Consider the following 25,348-nt stretch of genomic DNA (forward strand, 5'->3'; position numbering starts at 1 on the left):
GAAATTTGAAACCGGTAAACACTGCTATTTATAGTCTCAGAAGCTTCACTTTAGTTTGATGATTCAACCAATTATTGAATTGCCCTAAGTTTTCTTCAAATCCATTTAAAACTATTCTGAAACATGAATTGACTCAAGTTCAGGCAAGCTTCTCATGAAAGTACATAAACTTTTAGAAAGAAAAAAATCCATACCTACTAGGAAATGAATTTATAAAAAGAATAATCACATACTGACTAGTAACCTAACCCAGGAATAAAAGGGTTAATGTTACCTTGAAAAGGTGATAATTGGCCCCTTATTCACCAGAAGGATTGGTTCCAATGATTACACATTAATGATTTTATTTCCCTTACTTTGAGGAAAAGATTTTCTTAGTATTTTATGCCAAAGCAGAAGTCCAAACGTGGTGTTCCATGAAGTTATGACAGTGAATTTCTCATGTCGTTTATGGAAATCAGTCTCGTGTCTTTTATGGAAATCAGTCTTACAAACACAACATGAATCTAAATGCACCTTGCTTACTGGAGACCAGGAGAGGCCACAGAAGAGATGTTTAAAACATCTTAATTTACTTCCTTGAAATCCCAGAGCTTAATACACGGGACCATATGGGAAAGCAATGTTTCTAATTACACTATATGCTTCTTAAGCAGATAGCACAGAATATCAGTTAACACTCTCCTGAACACTTGACATTATCCCCAGGAACTCTGATTCTCAGGGAGCCAAGTCTGTGAGGTGGAGATGAAGGTGCCACCCCACTTTTCCATGACTTGCTGTGTGACCTTCAGCAAGCTACTTTCCCTTTCTGGTCTGCAAATGTACTATGATGATTGTGAGATGTCCGCTGTCCAGTAGTGTGAGGTATTTATCAAGTTTTCAAGTATATGTAATTTTATGTTAGTATTTTGTAAATGGAACATAAGCAGTCAAATCCAGTGCCTTCTAGAATCTGATAGGCTAGGGAAGTGTGGATTAAACACAAATGAGAACTATTATTCCTATTAAATGTTATCATGACCTATTTTTTAATCGGATCAGGGTATGTTGAAATAACAAGCAAACTAGGTCTAATTACTGATCTTATTTTTTTTTAATTTTTAGTTTTTATTAAAATTTATTAAGGTGACAATGGTCAACAAAACTACAGAGGTTTCAAGTGTCCAATTCTATAATATTAATCATCTACATACTATATTATGTGTAGAAGGAGAACTGACTCTGGGTGGTGAACACATAATACTGGGTCTTATTTTTAATACCCAAGCTCCTAGATTTTTCTTCCCCCTGATGTACTCATTTGCTAACTATAAAACAATAATTTCAATACTCCTGTCACTCTGAGTATCCACTGTTACAAGTGTAAACACAAAATTAATACCTATCCACAGGGGGATTTGCGTCCATAAACTATGCATGAACATTATTCCAGAGTGCAAAGCGAGCCCCCTAAAAGCCCCTTCCAATTACCAAGGCAATGAGACTTAACAACTGATTCGGAGCAAAATTCCTTTGTGCACTCAAAGCCTGAAGTCCCGCCAGAAGAGGAGAGAATCAACCAAATAATATGGTCGGGCTAGATTGAATCCACAGGACACATTATAGAAGAGGCCCTTAACTAGGCTGAGCAAAAGAAAGAATTGCTCACCAGGTGAAGTTAATAAAGACCCTTTGACCAAGACTTTCATGACAAAGCTCTGCTAATTTTCTCAAGAAGAATCTGTTCCAGTGGTGAGTCACTGCCCTTTTACTGGCGTAATTTCAATGACATGCGATGGAAGAAAAGGTCACAATTTAGATTAATGTCATCCTTGGATGACGGAGTGGGTGAGTCACCAAGTGAAATTAATGCTGAAGCGTGGTTACCATTTTTTGCTGTATTTACTCTCCCCTGATACACTCTACGAATAACACATTCAATGAGGTATTTCAGGATTGCTGGTTGCTAGGTTTCAGCCTCACTCAAAGCTCTTCATTTCAGCATAGAAAAGAAATGTGGAAAATTTTCAAGATGACAATATCAAACTTACCACGAGGCAATCAAAGTGCTTCAATGTCTATATATTGACAGGAGCAACTCCAGTGAGTGACATAAAATACAAAAGGTAAAGAAAGTCAGAGTTGCAAGAACTTTAGAAATCATTTTAGCCATTCCCCTTACTTTACAAGAAGACACAGATTCAGCAAGTGAAGGAACTTGCCTAAGATGACACGTTTGGTGGCAAGAAGGGACCAGAACCCAGATCTTCTGTCTCCTGGATCAACATCCTTCCCCCAAATTGGCATTCTTGACTTACATATTTAGTTTGTAGACTTTAGATTATACAAAACGTTTCTTATTACTGGTAATGGGAAGCAGCTGCCAAGTTAACAGGATGACTTTAAAAAAAAAATCTGAAAAGTTTCTCAGTTTTTTTTGTTTGTTTTTATTAAAATATTTATTGTAAAGATGTGCTTTAACACCTCACCAAAGAAGATGGAAAATAAACACATGAAAAGCTCACACTCACATGCCATTAGGGAATTGCCAATGAAAACGAGATACCACTGCACATCTATCAAACTGGTCCAAACCCAGAACACTGACATCGATAACACCAAATGCTGGCCAGCATGTGGAGCAACAGGAACTCTGATCCATTGCTGGTGGGAATACAAAATGGTGTAGCCACTTTGGAAGACAGTTTGGCAGTTTCTTACAAAACTAAACATACTCTGACCATATGATCGTGCAATCATGCTCCTTGGTATTTACTCAAAAGAGCTGCAAATTTATATCCACACAAAAACTTATGCATAGATGTTTATAGCAGCTTTATTCATAATTTCCAAAACCTGGAAACAACCAAGATGTCCGTTAGTCGGCGAACTGGTAAATACATTGTGGCACATCCACAGAATGGAATCTTACTGAGTGCTAAAAAGAAATGAGCTATGAAGCCATGAAAAGATATGGAAGAACGCTAAATTCATATTACTCAGCGAAAGAAGCCAATCTGAAAAGGCTACATACTTATGATTCCAACAATAAGGCATTCTGGAAAAGGCAAAACTACGGGACAGTAAAAAGATCAGTCATTGTCAGAGGTTGTTGGGAGGGAGGGATGAATAAGTGGAGCCCAGAGGAGCTTTAGGACAGTGACACTATTCTGCATGAAACTACTACAGTGGATCCATGTCATTATACATTTGTTCAAACACATAGAACGTGCAACACCAAGAGTGAATCCTCAGCTAAACTATGGATTTTGGATGATGCTGATGTATCAATGTAGGGTCATCACTCATTCCAAATGTACCACTCTGGGGGATGGGGGTTGTGTTGATGGTAGGGGAGGCTGGAGAGGGCTTAAGGGGGTAAATGCAAACTCTCTATACTTTACACTCAATTTTGCTGTGGACTTAACATTTCTCTCAAAAATAAAGTCAATTCAAGATTTTTAAATGTGCTGTGGTTTTCATTTAGGACGTTGTACAACTTATGGATTTTAGAATAGGAAGTTCAACAGGGCCCACTCACTGGGCCAGTTTACAAGGGACAGTCTGATAGGTTCTGAGAGAAGCCACTAACCACTCTTTAGAACATGAAAGATAATGACATCACCCCAAAGAGGTTAATGTTTAGTACAGAGTGATGTCTTAAGCACCAAAAACCACATTACATATTCATAATGAAAATAACTAAATATTCAACACACCGATGCTTATTTTGTTAAAATAATTACATGCATTTTAACATGTAATCAGGGTTCAGGAAGCTTGAGTTCAATATGACAATGAAAACATCTGCTGTTTCTGGTTAGAAGGATCCTCCTGAAACAGCTACTCCAATGGTCTATGGGATTGGAGATACATAAAGTTATCTGGAGGTTATTATAAGGAGGAGACTGATTATTATTAGTAAAATCAAAGCTAAATGAAACAGATAACAACATAAACATCACTTATTATGGAATTGTTAAAAATTAAACTTTTAAAACTCACTGCATTAACAGAAAGAACATAACATGCACCTTCTAGAATGAAAATTGCATCTACAGGAGTTGCCAAAAAATGTACACAAATGGACACTTTGGTCAATGTTGCTCAAGCAGTAGTTTGCCATAATCCGAAGTGTCTGGACGCTGATGGGAACCACTTTGAGCACCTCTTGTAATTGCAGAAGTCAAACATGACTTGTATCCATCTTTTGTTATCAGTATATACTGAGTATTACAATTTTAATAGTTTTTTCCTTTCTTAAAATGTGTGTACATTTTTTGGCACCCTCTGTATTTCTGATAAATGAAGAACCATGTGTTCGAATGAGATCAAATATAAACAATGCGCACTCTGTAGAAAACATTGTGTTGAGGCAGATATGGGGCCTAATTCTGGAGGTCACCATGCCACTCATGTGGAGTGAGCCCTTGGCAGGGCTGCATCTGTACCCCAAGACTCCCCCTCCGTGGCTGGCCCAGCTGCCTCAGAAGCTCAAGGAAACAGGAAGCACATACTAAAGTCACGCTCAATGGTAAGAATCCTAAAAAGGGACATAATATGGAATGACATTCATTCACTAAACACACACACTGTACACCTATTCTGTGCCTGGCACAGGGCAGGGTACTGGACATATGAGTTTGACCAAAATTGCTTGATGTGATGTCTACCTGCATGGAAATGCATGAGCCACTACAGCTCGCCAGGCAGAGCTTGGTGGTGGGGGTCAGGCCTGTTGAAAACCAAATCATGAAGCTCCCTAGGAATTCTCTTAAACACACCTGTGGGCAGTTGGTGTTTTGAGGAGGCAGTGACCTACCCAGAGAACTGCAATCACCGGGTTCCAGCTTATAGAGGCTGCCCAAATTCCCTGGCTCCTGGCTCTCTTCTTCCATCTTGAAAGCCAGAGTCCTTCTCACACCGTACCACTGTGACTTCCTCTTGCACTTCCCTCTTCCACTTGGAAGGACCTGTATGAGTTTCGTGTGGCAGCCATAATGGATTACTACAAACTTGGTGGTTCAAAACAATGGAAATTTATTCGCACAGTTGTGGAAGTCAGAAATCTGAAATGGAGGCACTGGCAGGGTGGCGCTCCCTCCAGAGGCTCTAGGGGAGGATTGTTCCCTGCCTCTTCCAGCCTCTGGTGGCCCCAGGCTTTGGCTCATGGCCCCATCACTCCAGTCTCTATCTCTTTCTTCACATTGCTTTCTCCTATGTGTGGGTCTGTTCCCAACTCCTTTTGCCTCCCTCTCATCAGGATACATGTGACTGCATTTAGGTTATCAGGGATTATCAAAGATTATCCCATCGGGATAATCCAGATAAACTCCTGTCGTGCGGGGCGGCCTGCGCCATTTGTCGTGCGGTGTCTTCTGCAGGGTCTCTGCTCCCGCTCCCCACATAAGAACGCAGGACATGGTGAGACCAAAAAGGAACACCCACGGAGCCATAAGTAGGGGAGTAATATCACTATATTCTCACCGGCAGCATCCGCCTCTCTGCAATCCGCTCTTGCTAGCTCAGCCACCATCTTCTTGCTAGCCCCCATTTCTCTGCCAGCGTAGCCACGGCAGTTATATTAGTGGCCAATGGCTCAACGGTTACAGCTGACGGCCAACTAGCCACAGCTGACGGCCATCTACTATCCGAGCCAGCACCCCTCCACATGAGGCCGAGAGCCTAGAAACTGCTCTCTGGGGCTCTGCCCCACAACTCCTCCTCTCAAATCCTTGAATTAACCACATCTTTTCTCAAAGAAGGTAATATCCACTGTTTTGCCACATAGGGTTCTAGGAATTAGTAAGTGAATAATAGTCAGGTTCTAGGAATTAGTAAGTGAATATATCTTTGGGGTGTCATTGTTGAGCTTACTGCAAGACCCTTGTGATAACACTGGGCCCACCCAGATGATCCAGGATACTCTTTTCCTCTTTTCTTTTTTTTTCTTTTCTTTTCCTCTTAAAGGCAGCTAAATAGCAACCTTCATTCCATCTGCACCTTTAATTCCCCTTTGCCCGGTCAGGTAACATACGAGGTCTGACAATTAAGTTTGCGAATGTGTTGCACCGATGTTGCTAACCTTGTCTGATATCAGAGGGATTATTCATTACGAATTTGTACCAACTGGACAAACAGTTAACCAAGTTTACTATTTGGAAGTGCTGAAAAGGCTGCATGAAAAAGTTAGATGACCTGAACTTTTCCCCAACAATTCATGGCTCTTGCATCACGACAATGCACCAGCTCACACGGCACTGTCTGTGAGGGAGTTTTTAGCCAGTAAACAAATAACTGTATTGGAACACGCTCCCTACTCCCCTGATCTGGCCCCCAAAGGGACTATTGAAAGGCAGACATTTTGATGACACTCAGGACATCAAGGTAATACGACAACACCTCTGAAGGCCATTCCAGAAAGAGTTCCAAAATTGCTTTGAAGGGTGGACCAGGCGCTGGCGTCGGTGCATAGCTTCCCAAGGGGAGTACTTCGAAGGTGACCGTAGTGATATTCAGCAATGAGGGATGTAGCACTTTTTTCAAGATGACTTCGTGAACTTAATTGTCAAACCTCATATTCACAGGTTCCAGGGGGTCAGGCACGAACATCTTTGGGGAGTCATTATTCTGCCTACCACACTATATAGCATAACTGTTATGAGCTGAAATGTGTCCCTCCCTCAAATTCATGTTAAAGTCCTAACTCCCCGTACCTCAGAATGTTACCATTTGGAGCAGGGTCTATATGGAAGTGATCAAGTTAAAGTTGAGTTCATTTGGGTGCGTTTTAATTCAATCTGACCGGTGTCCTTACAAGAAGCGATCAGGACACAGACACACACAGAGGGACGACCATGTGAGGACACAGTGAAAAGATAGCCATCTACAAGTCAAGGAGAGAGGCCTCAGAAGAAACCAGCCCTGCCAACACCTGGATCTCAGACTTCAGCCGCCAGAACCGTGAAAAATAAATTTCCTGTTGCTTCACCAACCCAATCTGTGATACTTTGTTATGGCAGCCCAAGCACACTAACACAGTAAACAAGTCAAGGAAGCTGTTCTCCCACCATAGTTACAGGTTCCATCCATACTTAAGAGGAGGGGAATACACAAGGCTTGTATACCAGGCAGCAGGACTCGAGGTATCTTCAGATTCTGCCTTCCACAGCTGGCAAGCCCCACCAGACTCTTTTGCGAAATCAGTTGGAAGGGTGGTTTAATTTCTCTTGCTTGTTCCATTTTACTGATTTTTCTCTTCTTTTCCTACTCAACTTTTAATCTTAATTCTAGTTGGTTCAAGATGGGTTAGGAGGGAGGAGGGAGCCAAGAGTGGAGGAAGGGAATTGTGTGTCTTGTTAGAAGCAGCAGAAATACTAGGGGAAAAAGGCATGGTGCAGTCTGTCCAGCATCCAGTTTTTAGGAAGAAAACAGAGCTCAGAAATGTGAACAGACTTCATTTTTCACAGCCCCCAAACATTTTCATTTTCTATTGTGAGTACTTTTAAAGCAACAAAACCTGGCTATGCAACATACATTTTTCTTTAAAATTCAGTACGTATTTCTATAGCTTACACATAGCTGAAAAAAACCCAGATTCTGTTTCTACTCTAATTCTTCATGGTTTTGTGCATGTTAATAGGTCAGACCTGAACTTGACGATGTTGCTGATCGTTGCAGAATCACAAAGCAGAGGACTGGTGTGTGTTCCCAGACCCGGATGCAGGCTGCCTCTCACCACCATGTCATCTTCAGGAAATGTCTTAGGTGGATAACAGCTAAAGGACTGTAGCTGCTACTACATTCTATGAGACATCGTTACAAGGGAAAACGCTGGGTACCATGCCCACAAAGAGCACATCCAGCTGCACGTGTCCCAGTGTTTCCAAAGAACCTCAGATGCAGTGGTGAGGGTTGGGGGTGGGGCAATGATTGAGAAAGATGGTGTTTTGGGCTTCAGAGTAGAGCGCAGACTCCTGGAAACCGAGAGCCACAGATATGCATGGGAGAAAGAATTTGATGACACTCCAACTGTTTCAGTCTTCTTCCTGAGGCAGGGGTGACAAAATCTGGTTCAGAGGGGCTGTGTTGGCATGTTGCCACTTACCAGTGGCTAGCCCTCATGCAGCTGTAAGGACCTCTGGAGGATGGCCCTACCCCAGGCCCTGCCCTGTCCTGACAATGACATTTGTTCCATGCTCCAACATGCACACCTCCCATCCCTCCGTCCATATCTATGTGTATGTTCATATCTATCTTTTTTTGATATCAGAGGGATTATTCATTATGAATTTGTACCAACTGGACAAACAGTTCACCAAGTTCACTGTTTGGAAGTACTGACAAGGCTGTGTGAAAAAGTGAAGACGACCTTAACTTTTCGCCAACAATTCATGGCTCTTGCATCACGACAATGCACCAGCTCACGCAGACTGTCTGTGAGGGAGTTTTTAGCCAGTAAACAAATAACTGTATTGGAACACCCTCCCTACTCACCTGATCTGGCCTCCAATGACTTCTTTCTTTACCCGAAGGTAAAGGAAATATTGAAAGGAAGACATTCTGATGACATTCAGGACATCAAGGGTAATACATCAAGAGGTGTGATGGCCATTCCAGAAAAAGAGTTCCAAAATTGCTTTGAAGCGTGGACTAGGCGCTGGCGTCAGTGCATAGCTTCCCAAGGGGAGCACTTCAAAGGTGGCCGTAGTGATAGTCAGCAGTGAGGTATGTAGTACTTTTTCTAGGATGAGTTCATGAACTTGAGTTCATGACCTCCTACACAATATTTGTCTATACTATACATTGCTTTATTCATTTAACAAATCTGTTGAGCCCTGCAGAGAACATTGCTGGGAGCCTCACTAGCATCAAAACACTCCCTCAGGGTGGCCACCAAGTGGCCTGTTAACCAGTATAATCCCCAAGTGAGTGGTTTGGGAATGGGCACTTGTCCACCCATAAGCCCACCAATGCTTGGCACTGCCTGGCCAAAGGGAGTTTCATAGGTGGGCCCATAACCTGAATTAATCCAGAGTGAAGCCAGGGGGTTTACTCAGTGGTTGGTTAACTGTCTGTGGTATACTGATAAAGCCCCGGAATGGCTGCAGCCATTTTGTCATCGTGAGGAAGGGAAGCCTGTGGATGCTGCCAACAAACTGAGAAGAACGTGCAGAGAAGGTCGCAGAGAAATGGAGCAGGAACCCTAATTAAAGTGTGCCAGTGGATCAACCCCATCTCTGGACTTTTCCGTTGTTGAAGCCAGTTTGAACTACATCTTCTGCTACTTGCATTTGGCTAAAACAAGTACCAGGCCCTGAGGATTCAACGGTGAAAACGACAGTGCCTACCCTTTTCCTGAGTTTACGTTTCAGTGGAGGGAGATGGATAATAAACAAATACCCAAGATAATTTCATCCAATGTTACGTGTTACGAGAGAAATGGGGGACCTGCGACTTTCGATTAGGTGGTCAGGGGAGGCCTCTCTGGGGAGGTGGCACGAGAGTTGACACCTGATGGGTGAGAAAGAGCCAACCCTGGGAAGAGCTGGGGGAGAGGGTACCAGGCAGAGGGAACAGCCAATGCACAGCTGGGGGGATGGAAGTGAGCATGGAGCTTTGGGGAACAGGAAAAAGGCCCACAGGCTGGCGAATGTTGAGCAAGCAGGAGTGAATGAAATGAAGGTAAGTGGCCTCCCTTGGAGGCTGCGTATGGAGTCGGGATCTTACTGAGTGAAACTGGCAGGATTGGAGGATTTTGAGCAGAGGTATGCTATGCCTGATCTAATATTTTAAAAGGAATCTTCTAGCTGATTTGTGGCAAAATGACTACAGGAACAAGAAGAGAAGCAGAGAGCAGCAGGAGGTGCCAAGCGAGGAGTGAAGCTGGTCTAGACCCGGGTGGTAGCCATGAAGATGGCGAGAAGTGGCCAGATGCAGGGAGTGTAACTAACTTGTAGTATCCATTAGCTCTGGGCGGCCCTTTGAAGGAGCAATTGCTCTCCCCTGGAATCCTGTATTTTCTAAAAGGGTTAACCTAAATAACAGCAGGGTGTATGCAGAGTGGAAAGATGTAAGCAGTGAGGGGAAAAACAATGGGGGGGGGGCAGGGGAGTCATACTATTCAAAGACCAGATATGTGAGGAAACCATTTCTGGTTTGTTGCACAACTTCCTTTACTTTTGAAACCAGATTTGCTTAAGCTCTGGTGTTAGGTTTTCAATCTCTCCAAAGACCACAGCAGGGAGGATTCCAAATAAGGGGAAGGCATCAGAGGGGCAGCGTGGCCATTTCTCAGTTTTCTCACTGTTTCTAAGTGAGCTGTCCCCTGTACTACAGTTTTAACATAATTCATAAACAGAAAAGTCAGGTCAATATGAAAGGTCAGGGACAAAGTAAAAGTCTCCAGATTTTAAATTGAACCTTCAATGCAGCATTACACAGGATTCTACCTTTGTCTAATAAAGTACCTCTACTTCAGGCTCGCTTTATAGAAACATCTTCAAGTCCAGCATTAAAAACATATATACACAATTCTCAATCTCTAGCAACAGGTTTCAAACCAGCTGTGTCGGATCACGGCCTGTAACAAATATGAATCCCTGGGCCCCACCCCCAAAGGTTCTGACTCAGTCGGTCTGGGTTAAGTCTTGGTAGTAAATCCTACAAGGCGATTACAGAGGTTTCTGCAATGTCATTCCCAGGATACTTTATAATCTGTACTTTTGTATATGAATGTGACTGTATATAATCTGTATATTTTGAAACTAAGATATCTCAAATCTTTTTGGTAGTGGATAGGATTTTAAAAGAAATAGCTGGAGCCCTGAGAAGCGCCGCAAGAAGCTGGAGTACAATCAACAGGTGGCCAGAAGACAAAGGACAAAGAGCACTGGCATGAGAGGTGGCATGCTGGACATCACCACGAAGTGAGTACCCCAACAGTTAATGAGCCATGAGTATTTCTCAATCTCTCTTTCAGCAGTATTTGAAACCCCTTCATCCCCAAATGAATTTTAAAGCCTCAGGGCAAGGAGCTTTCTTTCCCCCACTACCACACAAACTCTGATGAGCCCATCGCGGATGGAGTTTAACCGGCCCTTCCTGTCTGAGCACCCCAGATAGCCCCCCACCAGTTTGAGCATCTGTGGTCTACATTTACTGCATAGAAGCTTACCCTTGCCAACTCTGTACATATTCTACATGGTATAAACACAGGGGCCAACAAATGTAAAAAAACAGTTTAATAAAGGTACTATTAATTGAATCAGGACACATCAAAGTGGCATTATGAACATTTTTTTAATGACAACAGATGGTAAATTTATACAAATTACAGGCTAGAATACAATGATTACAAAACCCATCCAGATAATGGTAAAAAAAAAAAAGCATCACTTAACAAAAGTAAATGTGAATCAAGTGGCTAAAGAACTCAAGCCCCCCATTTTGATCATTACACACAGCTTTCCACATAGCGCATCTAAAGCCTGCCCCTGGTCAGGGCTCTATCCAAGACTACAGCACATTCAACGACTCTAGTGACAAACATTCTAACACTTTTAAGCATTGATGTCAAGAGACATCTCATAACAGGTTCACTATGCAAAATTCAAACAAGAATATGTGAACGTTCTTTGCAACTGTAAGGTGCTGTGCAGACGTTGTTAGCTATTGCTATTATTACTGTTCAGTGACAGTTCACTGAACTTGAGAAAAAGGAAGATTAGTCTGTGTAACTGACAAATACGACTTGTAGAACATCTTAAAAGGAATGCAGATATTACTTTCAAGTACATGTAACGACAAAACAGGCAAGGAAAGCGTGGACAGGAGTGATGGTAAGATGAGGAATTCCAAACTATTTTAATAAATATATACGAGATTAAGCTATTTTGATTACATGTAGCATTTATTACTAGGTTCCCAAAGTCCCTGAAAATTATTTTCTCGGGTGACTCTTTCCCCCTGCGAAGAGGAAAAAAAATCCTGTCAAGTTATTCATGTGCTGCTTCTGCCCAGCTTTTGCAAAATTTATCTTAAATGTGCACGAGTCGAGTCTGAATTAATTAAGTTGTACTTTTCTGGTGCAGGGTGCAGAGTGCTTGTCAACAGAGAAATCCGCTGCTGACCTAAGACAAGTGACAAAGTTGGTGCCATAGTCGAACCATTTATAAAAAGGGGCCGCACAACAAGAGTCTACAACTTCATTTGAGCATACATAAACACACATAACTTGTCTGGAGACAAGAAATACACACTGATACAGTTAAAACAGGATTTCAATCCTTTGTTTCACGCACCTTCAGCTTTCATCTTTCTCTGGGCACACCTTATTTGTTTTCACTCGTCTCCATGGGTATTCTAGATGTATATATAAAATTTATGTGAAAATGGAAAATAAATACCAAGTAAGTTAACCAGGATCCTCTTCTGGCAAAGCTAATGAGATTTTTATGATGAAAACAGTCTAATTATTACAATGTATTTCACTTAGATTCCCATGAAACATGGGCTTCTTTAATGGAAGGTTTAAATTTCCTCAGTAACAACTCAAAATTGAGCATTGCTGCTACATGTAAAATGATAACCATTTGAAGAGCTAATGACATCAGATGCATTCCACAACTGACTTTTCAGTTTCCAGCACAATAGGGGGAAAAGATTATATTCTGGGGGGCAAAACGGGAGGTAAGGTGAGGAAGGTAATGTGTTACAGTAAGTGGGGTTAAATCAGGAGCCTGTACTGACATTTCAAGTTACATTTCATAGCTGAGGTTATTCTTACAACCAGTTTTCAAACAACAGTGAACATATTCCTACCTTAAAACATTTGTAAGGGCTCAATTGTAGCTTTCCTTTCTATACATCCTAAAGTATGTACACTATGCAACAGGAAACCAGTGAGACATCTTAAAAAATAAATCTATGTCAAATATCATGTTATTTCAACAGCAGCAAACTAACGAGTTAACAGTTAAAACCCCGGGAAAAAATTAACTAGTTTCAAAAGAGACCTATAACTGTAATAATCCTAAATATCAACACTAGCATCCGATTCTAAATTTCAAACACTTGGTACTTTTTCCAAGAGGAAATTACAACTGCTTTTGCATGAATCCCTGGTTTAAGTAGGTGCAGAAAAATACCCATAATATTTACCCAGCAAATGTCTGAAATCAAACAAAATAATCTGACATTGGACATTAATATTTTACAAACTGCATAAGATCCCGAAAGTACAAGAAAAACCTTGGCATTATAGAAAAAGAAACTACATGGACAACAATTCCAAGTATAACAAAGCATCTAAAGAGGGAACTATCTAGAAATTCACCACAGCACCCCAGACTCAAATTGGGGTACTCTACAATTTTATACTAAACCTGCAGTGTTTTTTCTTTTTTTAAAGAAAACACTTAACATTTAGATTAACTGCTTAAAGACATTTAAACTCTAGACAGCATTAACTATAAACAAGAATCCAGTTCCACAACATTAAAAATGGGGGTGAACAAATTAATAACACAGAAAGGGCTATTGCATTAGTAATTAGCAATAACAGGTAACTTGAACAATGAGATACTGACTTAAAAGAGTAAAGGTAGAATGTGGGTTTTTTTAGAAAATGGCCACTAATCAATCACTCGTGAAAAAAATGGAACTAGCTGTCAGGTAAAGTTGGCAGAATTCAAACTTAATCCAAACTTTTAGTGTGTGTGGAACTAGCATTAAAGAAATGTACACAGGATATAAACCAAAACAGTGCTTATCTCCAGGTGGCAAAATTACAGGGAATTTAAATTTTCTTCCTGTTGTAATATGCGTTTTTCTGGGTGGGCTTTTAGATTGCATACAAGTAGTACTAAGTGGCTAGAAAGAACACAGACTAACAATAGTCAAGTAAAACCACAGGGTCTTTTTCTATCAGAAAGGACCTCAAGGATTATCTAACTATATGTATCTGGGATATTAAAGGCTCTGATTGAAAAGAACAGACTAGAAATCCCAAGAATACTTCCTGGGTGATAAAAACTATCTATTTTCAGGATTGTTTACACTCCCTAAGTATGCAAAAATGAACATTTAAATGTAAATTGCCATCATATACATTATATAAAACAGTAGGAAAAACAAATTTACAGGGAATTTACACAAACCTGGTAACTAAAGCTTCATTGTTGATCAACAGAGCAAAGCAGATTATTAAAGAGTTGATCTGAAAGCACAGGCTGGCCTATAAGGAGCCTTTAGGGAGCTGGCCAGAGTCCAGGCAACTAGCTCTGCTTTGCTATTGAGATCCTTCAGTAACCAGTTTGTGCAAAATTGGTGGAACTCAGCCTAGTTTCCCCATGAAATAATGTAACGAAAGATTCCTACTGACTAGGGATTACACTTTACTTGAAATTTCTCAGTGACATTCAGATTAATCCCAGCCTTCACAATTTAAGCAACTTTCCATAGGAATTTACAATCCCAAACCCAATGACCTGGTATGTATGTTCATGACAGTTAGGGAAAGCATTCCAATGAAAAATAAAGTTCAGACTTGCTTTGCTGTGTACATCTTAATATATCCAGAAAAGTAAAACTGAAAACCCACCAAAAGACAAAGTGCTATAAAACATTTTTTGCAAATAATCAAATTCTTCCCAGAATGATATATAATTAACATACTTATTTGTAACCAATTTAACTTTTCCAAATTCTCAGTTGCACATGAGAGGCTCATACAGTTAAAATTGATGATGCAAACCACTGTATTAGAAGGATCAAAATTTACTCTAGTCAAACGTGACTTCTTAAGATCGATTTTAACACGTTCTTTGAACTTTATTGGAACCATCAGTATCCCTGACACATTACCATTTAAACAACTCAATGTAATGCTATCAAAAGGTGATGTTCACTTTAATCCTGTTTGCCTTCACGCCACTGTCGTGAGCCTTCATTCCAGGCCACATAGACAAAGAGGGCCAGCACCACGTGGACAGCGACCACTGCAACAATAGCAGCATAAAAATAGCTGTCCCTAGCGGACATCCCAAAGGCGCCTATCAAGAGAAAAAAGTTTCCATTTTATTCCACAATTTGTTAAAGTATAAGAAACAAAGCATACTAACTTTTATTAGCTATATATTTATTTACTTAGTCAATTAAGTAATAGTTGGGGTGGTGATAAAACAAGTACTCATTTAAAGATCTGAATACCTTCTATGGATGACGACCATTATTTTGAATGAGCACCATAATTACCACTTCATCTAAAGACTGACATAAAAAAGGGGACTTTATTTTCTCTTCCTTCCAACGTCTGCCACCAAAGGTACACTCCGCCAAATTCCCCCTCCCATGTCAGTCAACTCTGGCTCTCAAAGGATATTAAAACAAAGGGTCTGAAAGTTATTTCACAGAAAATCACAAACAAGTATGTCAAGCTGAAACAACTATGAGTTGAGTGATGAAAAAGTTCATTTCATGAAGTAAGATTCATCATAAGCAACATATTTGAAAAGCAAAACAGGTGGAAGAAGCAAAATCAAGAATACCCAGTTTACACATATAAAGAGATCATAAAAGCACAGAACCTTAAATATAGTAAAATGTCCATAAAAATAGTAAATATGGTCTAGGATTACCTTCAAAAACATAAGACTTCGTGGTGAAATATAACCCAATAGGTACAGTGATCATTAAAGCTGTGAAGAACAGGAGCGTCTTCAGGGTAGATGCTAATGAACTTTCATTTCTGGAATAAAGTAAGCAAAGAGAAAATCAGCAGCTGCACAACCATTTCCAACCATTCTTAAGTCCACAAATGCTATGAATACCCACAGAGAAGACTTTGGAAACCCTGCCGCTGCCTTAGAAGCAGTGGCCAGAGGAAGAAGAGCAAAGTCGGGGACTCGAAAGATCTTAGAGACCCAGCTGCAGGCCCATCTCCAGGAGACTTTCATTCAGATCTGGTGTGAGAGGAAGTGTGAAAGTGGTTTGTAATCTCCAATGTGCCATGTGAATGTATACTGTAATTACAGAACTTACAATGGCAGTAACAAGGGAGAAGATACACAGAAAACAATTAGTGGCCAGCCTAACACAGTACAAACAAGTTAGGAGAATCTCCAAAGAAAAAGCTACCTAGAACAATCTGGGTGCAGCTGAAGGAAATTTACTCCCATTTCCTTTAATTAAATAGCTATAACTTAGATGGCCTTCACGTTACACGGATACATTAAAAGTTCGATGCCAAAACACTTTCTCTTCTGTGAATTCTATTTGTTCACAGACTGTTTTAAAATCAAGGAAATATTACAATGCAAAAAGTCATGTTGCAGAACACAATAAAACTACTCTGAAGAATGTAACCAAGTTTTTATAATTATATACTTAAAAAAAGTTAAGTTCAATAAACTGCTATTTAAAACATTAATATAAAGATTAATATGACTTCCAGTCAAGACAGTGGAGTAGGTAAACACTGTGCTTACCTTCCCTCAGCATCAAATCAAAATTACAACTAACCTACACAACAACCATCAGAGAGAGACTTGAAATCTAGCTGAACCAAAGCCCTACAACTAAGGACATATAGAAGAAGCCACCGGAAGACTGGTAGGAGGGGCAGCAACGTGGAACGGGCTAGTCTCACACCCACATGTGACCATTAAATATCAGGAGGGATATCTCAGCTGTGGAAGTCCCCCCGAGGAGCGAGGGGTCCCAGCGCCACACCAGGATCACCAGCCCAGGATTACAGTGATGGGGAGAAAAGTCCCCATAATTTCTGGCTGTGAAAACCAGCGGAGATTGTGGCTCAGTGAGACGGAAGGCGGCTGGAGTCCCAGGCGCTCCTCTTAAAGGGACCACACATGGACTTACTCACTGATGGAATCACTGCTCTGAGCTCCAGTTGGAGAGGTGACAGGGACGGGAAAAACTGAGTTGTCTGGCTACAAGGTGAGGGCTGGAGGAGCCATGGTCTCCCAGACGGAAGATCTGGTAGAATCCACTGTTTCTTTGTTGAGCCCTCCCCTCTCCTCACCTGCAGACGCAAGTGGCCACCATATCTGAGTCTCCATCAAGCTGGCTGACGCCACTGGTTCGCCACGCCCTGGTGACTGAGTCCCAACTTTCGGGCACAACCAAGCCGCCAGTGGCTTTTTTGTACAAACCGCATGCTTTGGCTCATGCTGACTTTCCTAAGGTCTCTCAAAGGTTCGCAGAACCCAGACAAGCAGCATCTGGCTTGAGCATGTCCTAATACCTCTGGTTGGGCAACCCTAAGCCCGGCACTAGTAGCAGCCGGCCGTGGTTCACAGCTTGGCCTCTCGAAGCACTTCCAAGCATGGCACAGGCGGCGACCATCTGTAGATTTCTTTATGGCTCCTGCCAGGTGGCCCTGAGTAGAGCACGGGCTGTGGCTGAACTTGACCTGCAGCAGGTCCCCTCCCAGGTGGTCCTGGGGCTGGAGATCCCAGTGGCCAGCACTGAAATGAGCTGGAACATTAGCCAGCCACCACCAAGGATGACACACCCAAGGGACAGATTAGGCAGGCCCCAGAGTCCTGCTGAGGCAGATCCTGTTCTATAGTGTCAGCCCCTGCACCACAGCTACTCCACTGTAGTCACAGCTGGTCCTCACAACCATTGAACCCTCAAGGGTCAATACTTCCCACTGACATGCAAACAGCAACCAAGGCTCAACTATAAGAGGAGGGTACACACAACTCACACAAAGGACACACCTGGAGTGCACAACTCAGGTGACCAGAAGGACTGCACCACTGAGCCCCATAGCACACCTACTACATGAGGCCACTCTTCTAAGACCAGAAGACACAGCAGCCCTAACTAATACATAGAAACAAACACAGGGAGGCAGCCAAATGGGGAGACAAACATGTCCCAAATAAAAGGACAGAACATAGCTCTAGAAAAAGAATTAAACAAAATGGAGACAAGCAATCTACCAGACTCAGAGTTCCAAACACTGGTTATAAGGATGCTCAATGATCTCAGGGAGAACTTCAACAAAGAGATAGGAAACATAAAAAAGAACCAGTCAGAAATAAAGAATACAATAACTGAAATGAAGATTACAGAGAATCAACAGATTAGATGAAGCAGAGGATCAAATCAGTGATTTAGAAGATAGCAGAAAACACCCAATCAGAACAGCAAAAAGAACAAAGAATCCAAAACAAAAAAATGAGGAGAGTTTAGGGGACCTCTGCAGCAACATCACGCATACCAACATTCGCATTATAGGGGTACCAAAAGGAAAAGAGACCAAGGAACTGAAAACCTATTTGAAGAAAAAATGATGGAGAACTTCCCTAATCTGGCAAAGGAAATAGACATACAAGCCCAGAAAGCACAGAGTGTCCCAAACAAGATGAAGTCAAACAGGCCCACAGCAAGACATATCATAATTAAAATGGCAAAGGTTAAGGACAAAGAGAGAATCCTAAAAGCAGCAAGAGAAAAGCAGTTAGTTACCCACAAGGGAGCCCCCAGAAGAATGTCAGCTGATTTCTCAACAGAAACTTTGCAGGCCAGAACGGATTGGCACAAAATATTTAAAGTAATGAAAAGCAAAGATGTACAACCAAGATTACTCTACCCATCAAGTCTGTCATTTAGAATTAAAGGACAGATAGGAGCTTCCCAGACAAGAAAAAGCTGAAGGAGTTCATCACCGTCAAACCAGTATTACAAGGACTCTTAGAGGGACTTCTTTAACACACACACACACACACAAAATAAAAATATGAATAATAAAAAGGCAATTAAGTACATACCTATCAACAACTACTTTCAATGGAAATGGATTAAGTGCTCCAATCAAAAGACAGGAGAGCTGAATGGATAAGAAAACAAGGCCTTTCAATATGCTGCTTACAAGAGACTCACTTCAGATCGAAAGACAGATATAGACTGAAAGTAAAGGGATGGAAAAAGACATTTCATGAAAATGAAAAAATAAAAAAAATAAACAGCTGGGGTAGCAATACTTATACCAGACAAAATAGACTTCAAAACAAAGACTATAACATGAGACAAAGGACCTAGTAATCCCACTTCTAGGTATTTACCCGAAGAAACCCAAAATGCTACTTCGTGGGGACGTGCTCATCCACATGTTCACTAAAGCATTATTTACAATAGCCAAGATATGAAGGCAACACGGGTGTCCCTAAATGGATAAAAAAGAGGTGGTACATATATATATATAATGGTGTATTACTCAGCCATAAAAAAAGAATGAAATCTTGCCATCTTTGACAGCATAGATGGACCTAGAGGGTATTATGTTGAGTGCAGTAAGTCAGACAGCAAAAGACAAATGTCATATGATTTCACTTATAAATGGACTCTACGGAGCAAAATAAACAAAACAGAAACAAACTTGGGGTGGCGGTTGGCTCAGTTGGTTAGAGCATAGTGCTAATAACACCAAGGTTGCCGGTTGGATCCCTGCCTGGGCCACTGTGAGCTGCACCCTCCTTAAAAAACAAACAAACACACACACACACACACACAAAACAAAACAACAACAACAACAAAAACAGAAACTCACAGATTCAGAGAACAGTTCGATGGTTGCCAGATGGGAGAAGGGTTGGGAATGGGTGAAAAGGGGGAAGGGATTAAGAAGTACAAATTGGTTGTTATACAGTAGTCGTGGGGATGTAAAGTACAGCATAAGAGATATAGTTCATAATATTGTAATAACTATGCATGGTGTCAGATGGGTATTAGATCTATCAGGGTGACAGATGGGAAGGGGGTTGGGGGCAGGGTAGAAAAGGTGAAGGGATTAAGAAATACAAATTGGTAGTTATAAAATAGTCGTAGGGATGTAAAGATAGGGAATATAGTGAATGTGGTAATAACTATGTATAACGCCAGGTGGGTATTCATCAGGGGATCACTTCCTAAGTTATATAAATGTCTTGCCACACACACAGAAAGATGAATATGATAGCACAAACTGGGTAACATAAAAATGTCCAACAGGAAAATGATTTCACAAATCATGTACATCAATTTATGGAGACCTTAAAAACAATTTTGACAACTGTTCAGAAAAATATTCATGTGACAAATGAACAAGTCAAATTATGATGTATTATGTCAGGGGGCTGCAAAATAAGGCCTCAGGGCGCGGAGACTATTTCTGTAAATAAAGTATAATTGCTATACAGCCACACCCATTTGTTTATGTATCATCTAAGACTGCTTTGGAGCTACAAAGGCAGAGCTGAGTAGTAGACCCCATTGCCTGCAAAACTGAAAATATTTACTACCTGACCCTTTCCAGAAAAACTCTGCTAAGCCCTGATGTAAAATGGAAAAAAAAATGTTTTTCCATTTTCAAAATATTAGCATTGGTCCTATGCATTGTTACAAATGAGCAACACTACTGAAACTGAAACTGCAGTAAGCTTCCAGCAAGCCTGAACATATACATACCTCATACACACACCTGATACATTTTAAAAGCCGAACCCTACAGCTTTAATCATTAGTTTAAGGTTCTTTTTTCCCTTAAATCTAACCATCCTCAGACTACCTTAACACACTTCTAACTTTATTCTCATAGTCAACACTTGAACTTAACTCCCATAATCCTCAGCTAGAGGCTCCAGTTTTTATCTATATCTTTAGGCAGGAGACAGCCCAGCTTTCAAGGTCCCCCCAAAATAGCCTCTCCTCCAGGCACCTTTCCTGATTACACCCGGGAAAGTCATTGCTCTGGGATCCAATCACACTTTGTTCATACACGTTATTGCAGCACTTCATGTGACAGCTTCCTTCTTAGATAGTCCTGCACATCTCTGTATCCCTAGAAAACCAAGCAAAGGAGTTCTTAAAACTGTGAACACAATTCACTGCGGGGTTTCTGGCAGCCCAAAAAGGAAGGGCACATCTCAAGTTTATACCAATTATCTGCAGTTTTTTGACTGTAATAAAGTTTTTTGACTTTAAATAAAAGTTTTGAGCACGTAACCCCCATATAGGCATTTTGATGATTTTAAATAAATTATCTATACACATATTACTAATACATTCTTTAAAATATAAAATATATGCAAAAATACTTAAAAGAATAAGGTTAAAAATAAATTTATGTACAAGTTCTAATATTTTCTCTCCATATTTCAATGGATCACCTTTTAACATTTAACATTTTAGCATTTAAACTTTGGTGATCACTGACCTATACAGTTCTCATCTAAGATACATGAGCCCCCTTAAACTGTTTTCTTGTAGTAAATTTTTAGAGGAATTTAGTATGTAATCTTCATGAAGAATATGAGTGTCTGCGTAGTTCTATAAAAAGTCCGTATTTGGCCACTTTTTCTGTGGACCCCCACAAAAACCTTGACTTTCAGGGTGTTTCTATGGGTAAAGAATGTGTTTTAGGGACATAAAGTTCAGATTATTTAACCTGATAAAGAAATAAAGCTTGAGAACCTAGAGAAAGGGTGGGTTAACTGGTTCTCTTGTTCTTTAGGGTCCCTCTCTTGAATATCTATTCTCTGGCCTCACTTTGACAAAAGTTTATTATTAAAGAAAGCATAATACCATAAAAATATTTTAAAGCAAACAAATCATTTCTGATCCCACCACCCATGTTAACTTCTAACCCCACACACTCTACATAGGACACATCTTAACAATTTGTATCTTATGTTCAACTCCTTCTCATTTCTCTTACCTTAAGCTCTGAAATTTTGACTTTTATTCTGGGTTGTGACCTCACAAATATGGGACTATAAGTATAAAGTTAAGCATACCTACTTTTGAAAACTAGCCAACTTCCTCTAGTGTTTACAGGACATTTTCTCCTTGGCCTCCAGCCACAGCCCACGGCAGCTGGCAGTTCTGCTTGCACAAGCCAGCTTGGGTACAACCAGTGATTTATTCTAAAACAAAGCAACTGATGGCATTCAATTGATTTCTAGTATGCATCTATGATTGGCCGTTACTGAGGCTTGTTAGAAATGAAGAATGGGGAAGTCCAGAATTAAAGCTGGCCTCACACAAAAGAAATAATTCAGGATCCACCGTACTGTGCCCCACTCCTAAAACCACCTAGAGTTTACCCACTTCATATAAACTTCTGCAGCAAACACTAAGCATATCTGCTTACCACGTTCCCTTTCATGGCAAAGAAGACTTCCACTCCAAGTAGATTTCACTGCAAATTCCACCAGGAAACCCGAAAATCAGTCTAGAGGGCTAGACTGTATTCTAAGTGTACTTAGTGAAAACACCTGTTGGAATCCTCACTAGTAAACAGTAATTAAAACAAAACAAAAAAGCTATGCTGACATTGTGAGAGAGAGAAAAAGAGCACAAGCTCCAAAGATCACGGGATTTGGAGTCAGTGGACTTGGTCAAATGCCAGCTTCAGCACTTACTGTGTGGCCTGTGATATTAGGCAAGTCACTTATCCTGAGTCAACTTCATCTTTCTTGAAATCAGGAAACTAAGCACTTTTCTTAATTCTGATAATATCTGCAATAAAGTGCCTAAATTGAGCTTGGCTCACAGTGTGTCATCACCAAATGGTAGCTAAATTCCTTCCCAATCTCTTGGCTACGGAGGTATTCTTGACTAGGCTAGTGGGCCAGAAGCTGCTCTCTCCTGATTCCTTATGCTCAGCCACCAGGCCGCATCCTAGTGACTCCCCAAGGCAAGCAACTCATACCAGGGAGACAGCCCCTACTCCCTTCCATTTGTTCATTCATACAGCAAACACTTATTAAACCCCGACGATGAAGGCCCTGTAGGGGACACGGAGATGGAGACCACCGGATTCCTGTCCTCAGGGAGCTCACCCCACAGTGAAGACTGCAGACAGCAAATCCTAATATAGACAGCGAGAGGAAGTGCTAGGGCACAAGCATGAGCCGTTGGCCCGCCAAGCTATTTACCATGACCCCCAGGTCCCTTGATCCCGAGCAAAGGGCCAGGGACTTGGTGTGCAGACACCGTAGGTCCCATTTTGCTTCCCCGCTCGCCCACCCTACAGGTCGAGACGTCACGCCCATCGCAGGCCTTCCCCCATGCACCGCTCCAGACCCCGGCCGCCCCGTCTCGCGGTCCCGGCCCCTGCCCGGCCCAGGCCCTTGTCGGGACTACCTGACATCGGGCGGCTGCAGCGCGTTCAGCGCCGCTTTATCAAGGCGCTCCATGGCGTCGCCGCCCGCAGCAGATCCTCGGAGGCGGGCTAGGTTCGGCGACCGCGCTCAGTTGGCTCGACGGCCAACCGGTTCGGGGAGGCCACTCCGGAAGTGCCGGCAAACGCCGGCGAACGCCGGGCGACGGAACGCAGCGCGCAGGCGCGCCGCGCCGCAGTGACGCTAGCTGCAGCAGGCGCAGACGCGGCGCGCCGTGGTGACGTAACTGTGGCGGGCGCGGACGTTCACGTGACTTACCGGCCGGGGCAGCGCGGCATGCGTTCTGGCAGGGTCCTCCTGCGCTCTAGGAGTAGCCCGGGCGAGTTGCCTAGCCATGCCACGTTGAGCCGGGACTTGCCTCTCAGCATGGTTTTTCAGAGCGGTTGCTTGGTGGTGCTGCTGCCGCCCCCCCGAGTGCAGGCGAATACCTTCTGTCACTGTCCCAGCACCTGTCGTCGAGCTGTGGTTGCGAGGCGACCGGAGCTGTTGAGCCCAGAGGAAGGACGACCAGGCAGACGAATGTGGTGCTAGGCAACCACGCGGTTTCCTACGACAACAACAACAGAAAAAGCAGTACATATTATTACCCAGCCCTTGAGCAAATGCGTCATTAATTATGTCCGCAGTGAATGTCCAGCCTTGGGAAGCAGGGAGGAGTTAGTTTAACACTCACCGGAGCCCCGTAAAGCTACAGAATGTCAGGGCTGGAAGAGCCCTTGCTGAGAATGACTTCCCGGCTCGATGCCGGTGACCCCAACTTCCACTTAAAGTTAAAAACATATTTTGCATCTGCCCAGAAAGCCGCCAATGAGACAACAGGGACTCAAATAGTAAGGGACAGATGGGCCTCCTGGGCCTGCACAACCCAAGAGGTATAAACAAAAAGGGTGCGTAAGCCTAGGGTCAGGCTTGTCAAAATTAGGTTGTCACTGGCTGCGAATAGGACAGCCCTTACATGGTCAACTCCTGGAAAGGGCCACTGACCACATATCTATTTTCTGCACCACATGGACACAGACCACATCTGAAATCATAACTAAATCAGCAGCTTAGAGTGGTGTTAAGGGCTCTAGACTGGGCAGCAGGAAGCCTGGATTTGAGTTCAAACTTAATAATCCCTTTCTGGGCCTCTTCTAGACCCTTAGAGGGATAAGAACCACCTACCGTGTTTCCCAAAAAATAAGACCTAGCCGGAACATCAACTCTAATGTGTCTTTTGGAGCAAAAATTAATATAAGACCCGGTCTTATGTAAGTATTATTATATTATAGTAAAATAAGACCCAGTCATATTAATTTTTGCTCCAAAACACGCATTCTAGCTGATGGTCCGGCTAGGTCTTATTTTCGGGGAAACACAGTAATGCCAGAACTAGGGCAGAATTCGAGAAACTCTAGCTCTGGGGTTGGCAAACTGTGGCCAGTCGGCCAAATACATACAGTCAGTCTGCCTAGCCACCCGTTTTTCCATAGCCCATGAGTTAAGAATGGTTTTCCCATTTTTAAATGTTTTTTTAAAAAAATAAAAAATAAAAGAACAGGACATTGCCACACATGAAAATTATGTGAAATTCAGATTTCAGTGTCCATAAATAAAATTTTATGGGAACTCAGCCATGCTTGTTTGTATCATTTACAGCTGCTTCCACACTATAACAGCGACAGTGTTGAGTAGTTGTGACAAAGACTCTATGGTCCACAAAGCCTAGAATGTTCACTATCTGGCCCTTGGCAGGAAATGTTGGCTGATCTCTGCTCTAGCTAATCACCCTGTAATAATGTCCCTGAACCCCCCAGGGATCCATAGATGTAGTAATGGGGGTTCTGAGAACAAGTTTCAATATATTTTTGAAAAATGAATTGGATGTATTTACTTGCTATAAAGGATCAACAGCTACTTAAAACATCACCTTTCTTTGATTTTTGGCACTAATTATATTACATTAATGAGGTAATCCAGGTTATCACATGAGAAAATACACATATTACTAAACCAAAATAAACCATCATATAGTTGGCTGGCTAAATCTTTTAAAACATAGAATGAAGACAAGAGGAGGGACCTTTGCTTTGCGACTTTGTGTATCTCCAATGCCTAGAATAAGGGCCTAATATATAGTAGGTGCTCAGTAAATATTTGTTAAAGAAATCAATTGTGGACAAAAAGCAAAAGGG

At 41.8% G+C, this 25,348-nt stretch overlaps 1 protein-coding gene across 2 annotated transcripts; it reads right to left on the minus strand.

Moving 5' to 3' along the window:
* Positions 1 to 11,264: 11,264 nt before the first annotated feature.
* Positions 11,265 to 24,026, minus strand: VMA21 (vacuolar ATPase assembly factor VMA21). Of its 2 annotated transcripts, XM_081042617.1 has the most exons (4): positions 23,848 to 24,026; positions 23,433 to 23,721; positions 15,621 to 15,730; positions 11,265 to 15,035 (listed from the first exon to the last, which is right to left on the minus strand). In XM_081042617.1, exons 2-4 carry the CDS (start codon positions 23,540 to 23,542, stop codon positions 14,893 to 14,895), a joined length of 363 nt encoding a protein of 120 aa, XP_080898743.1. In that variant the 5' UTR covers positions 23,543 to 23,721; positions 23,848 to 24,026; the 3' UTR covers positions 11,265 to 14,892. The 2 variants fall into 2 exon arrangements, with proteins under 2 accessions (XP_080898743.1, XP_080898744.1); XM_081042618.1 differs by lacking the exons at positions 23,433 to 23,721; positions 23,848 to 24,026 and adding an exon at positions 23,137 to 23,332.
* Between the last annotated feature and the right edge of the window lie 1,322 nt (positions 24,027 to 25,348).

This window comes from Rhinolophus hipposideros (assembly GCF_964194185.1).
Source record: "Rhinolophus hipposideros genome assembly, chromosome: X".
In the NCBI taxonomy this organism is placed as follows: domain Eukaryota; kingdom Metazoa; phylum Chordata; class Mammalia; order Chiroptera; family Rhinolophidae; genus Rhinolophus; species Rhinolophus hipposideros.

What these genes read in the sequence shown, in the direction of transcription:
- VMA21 (XM_081042617.1), bottom strand. Translation starts at nt 23,542, where the DNA reads ATGCTGAGAGGCAAGTCCCGGCTCAACGTGGCATGGCTAGGCAACTCG. An exon ending in ATGCCGCGCTGCCCCGGCCG is followed by an intron (nt 15,731 to 23,432) that starts GTAAGTCACGTG and finishes ACTTTATTCCAG; the next exon opens with AAATGAAAGTTCATTAGCAT. An exon ending in GAAGTCTTATGTTTTTGAAG is followed by an intron (nt 15,036 to 15,620) that starts GTAATCCTAGAC and finishes TTCTCTTGATAG; the next exon opens with GCGCCTTTGGGATGTCCGCT.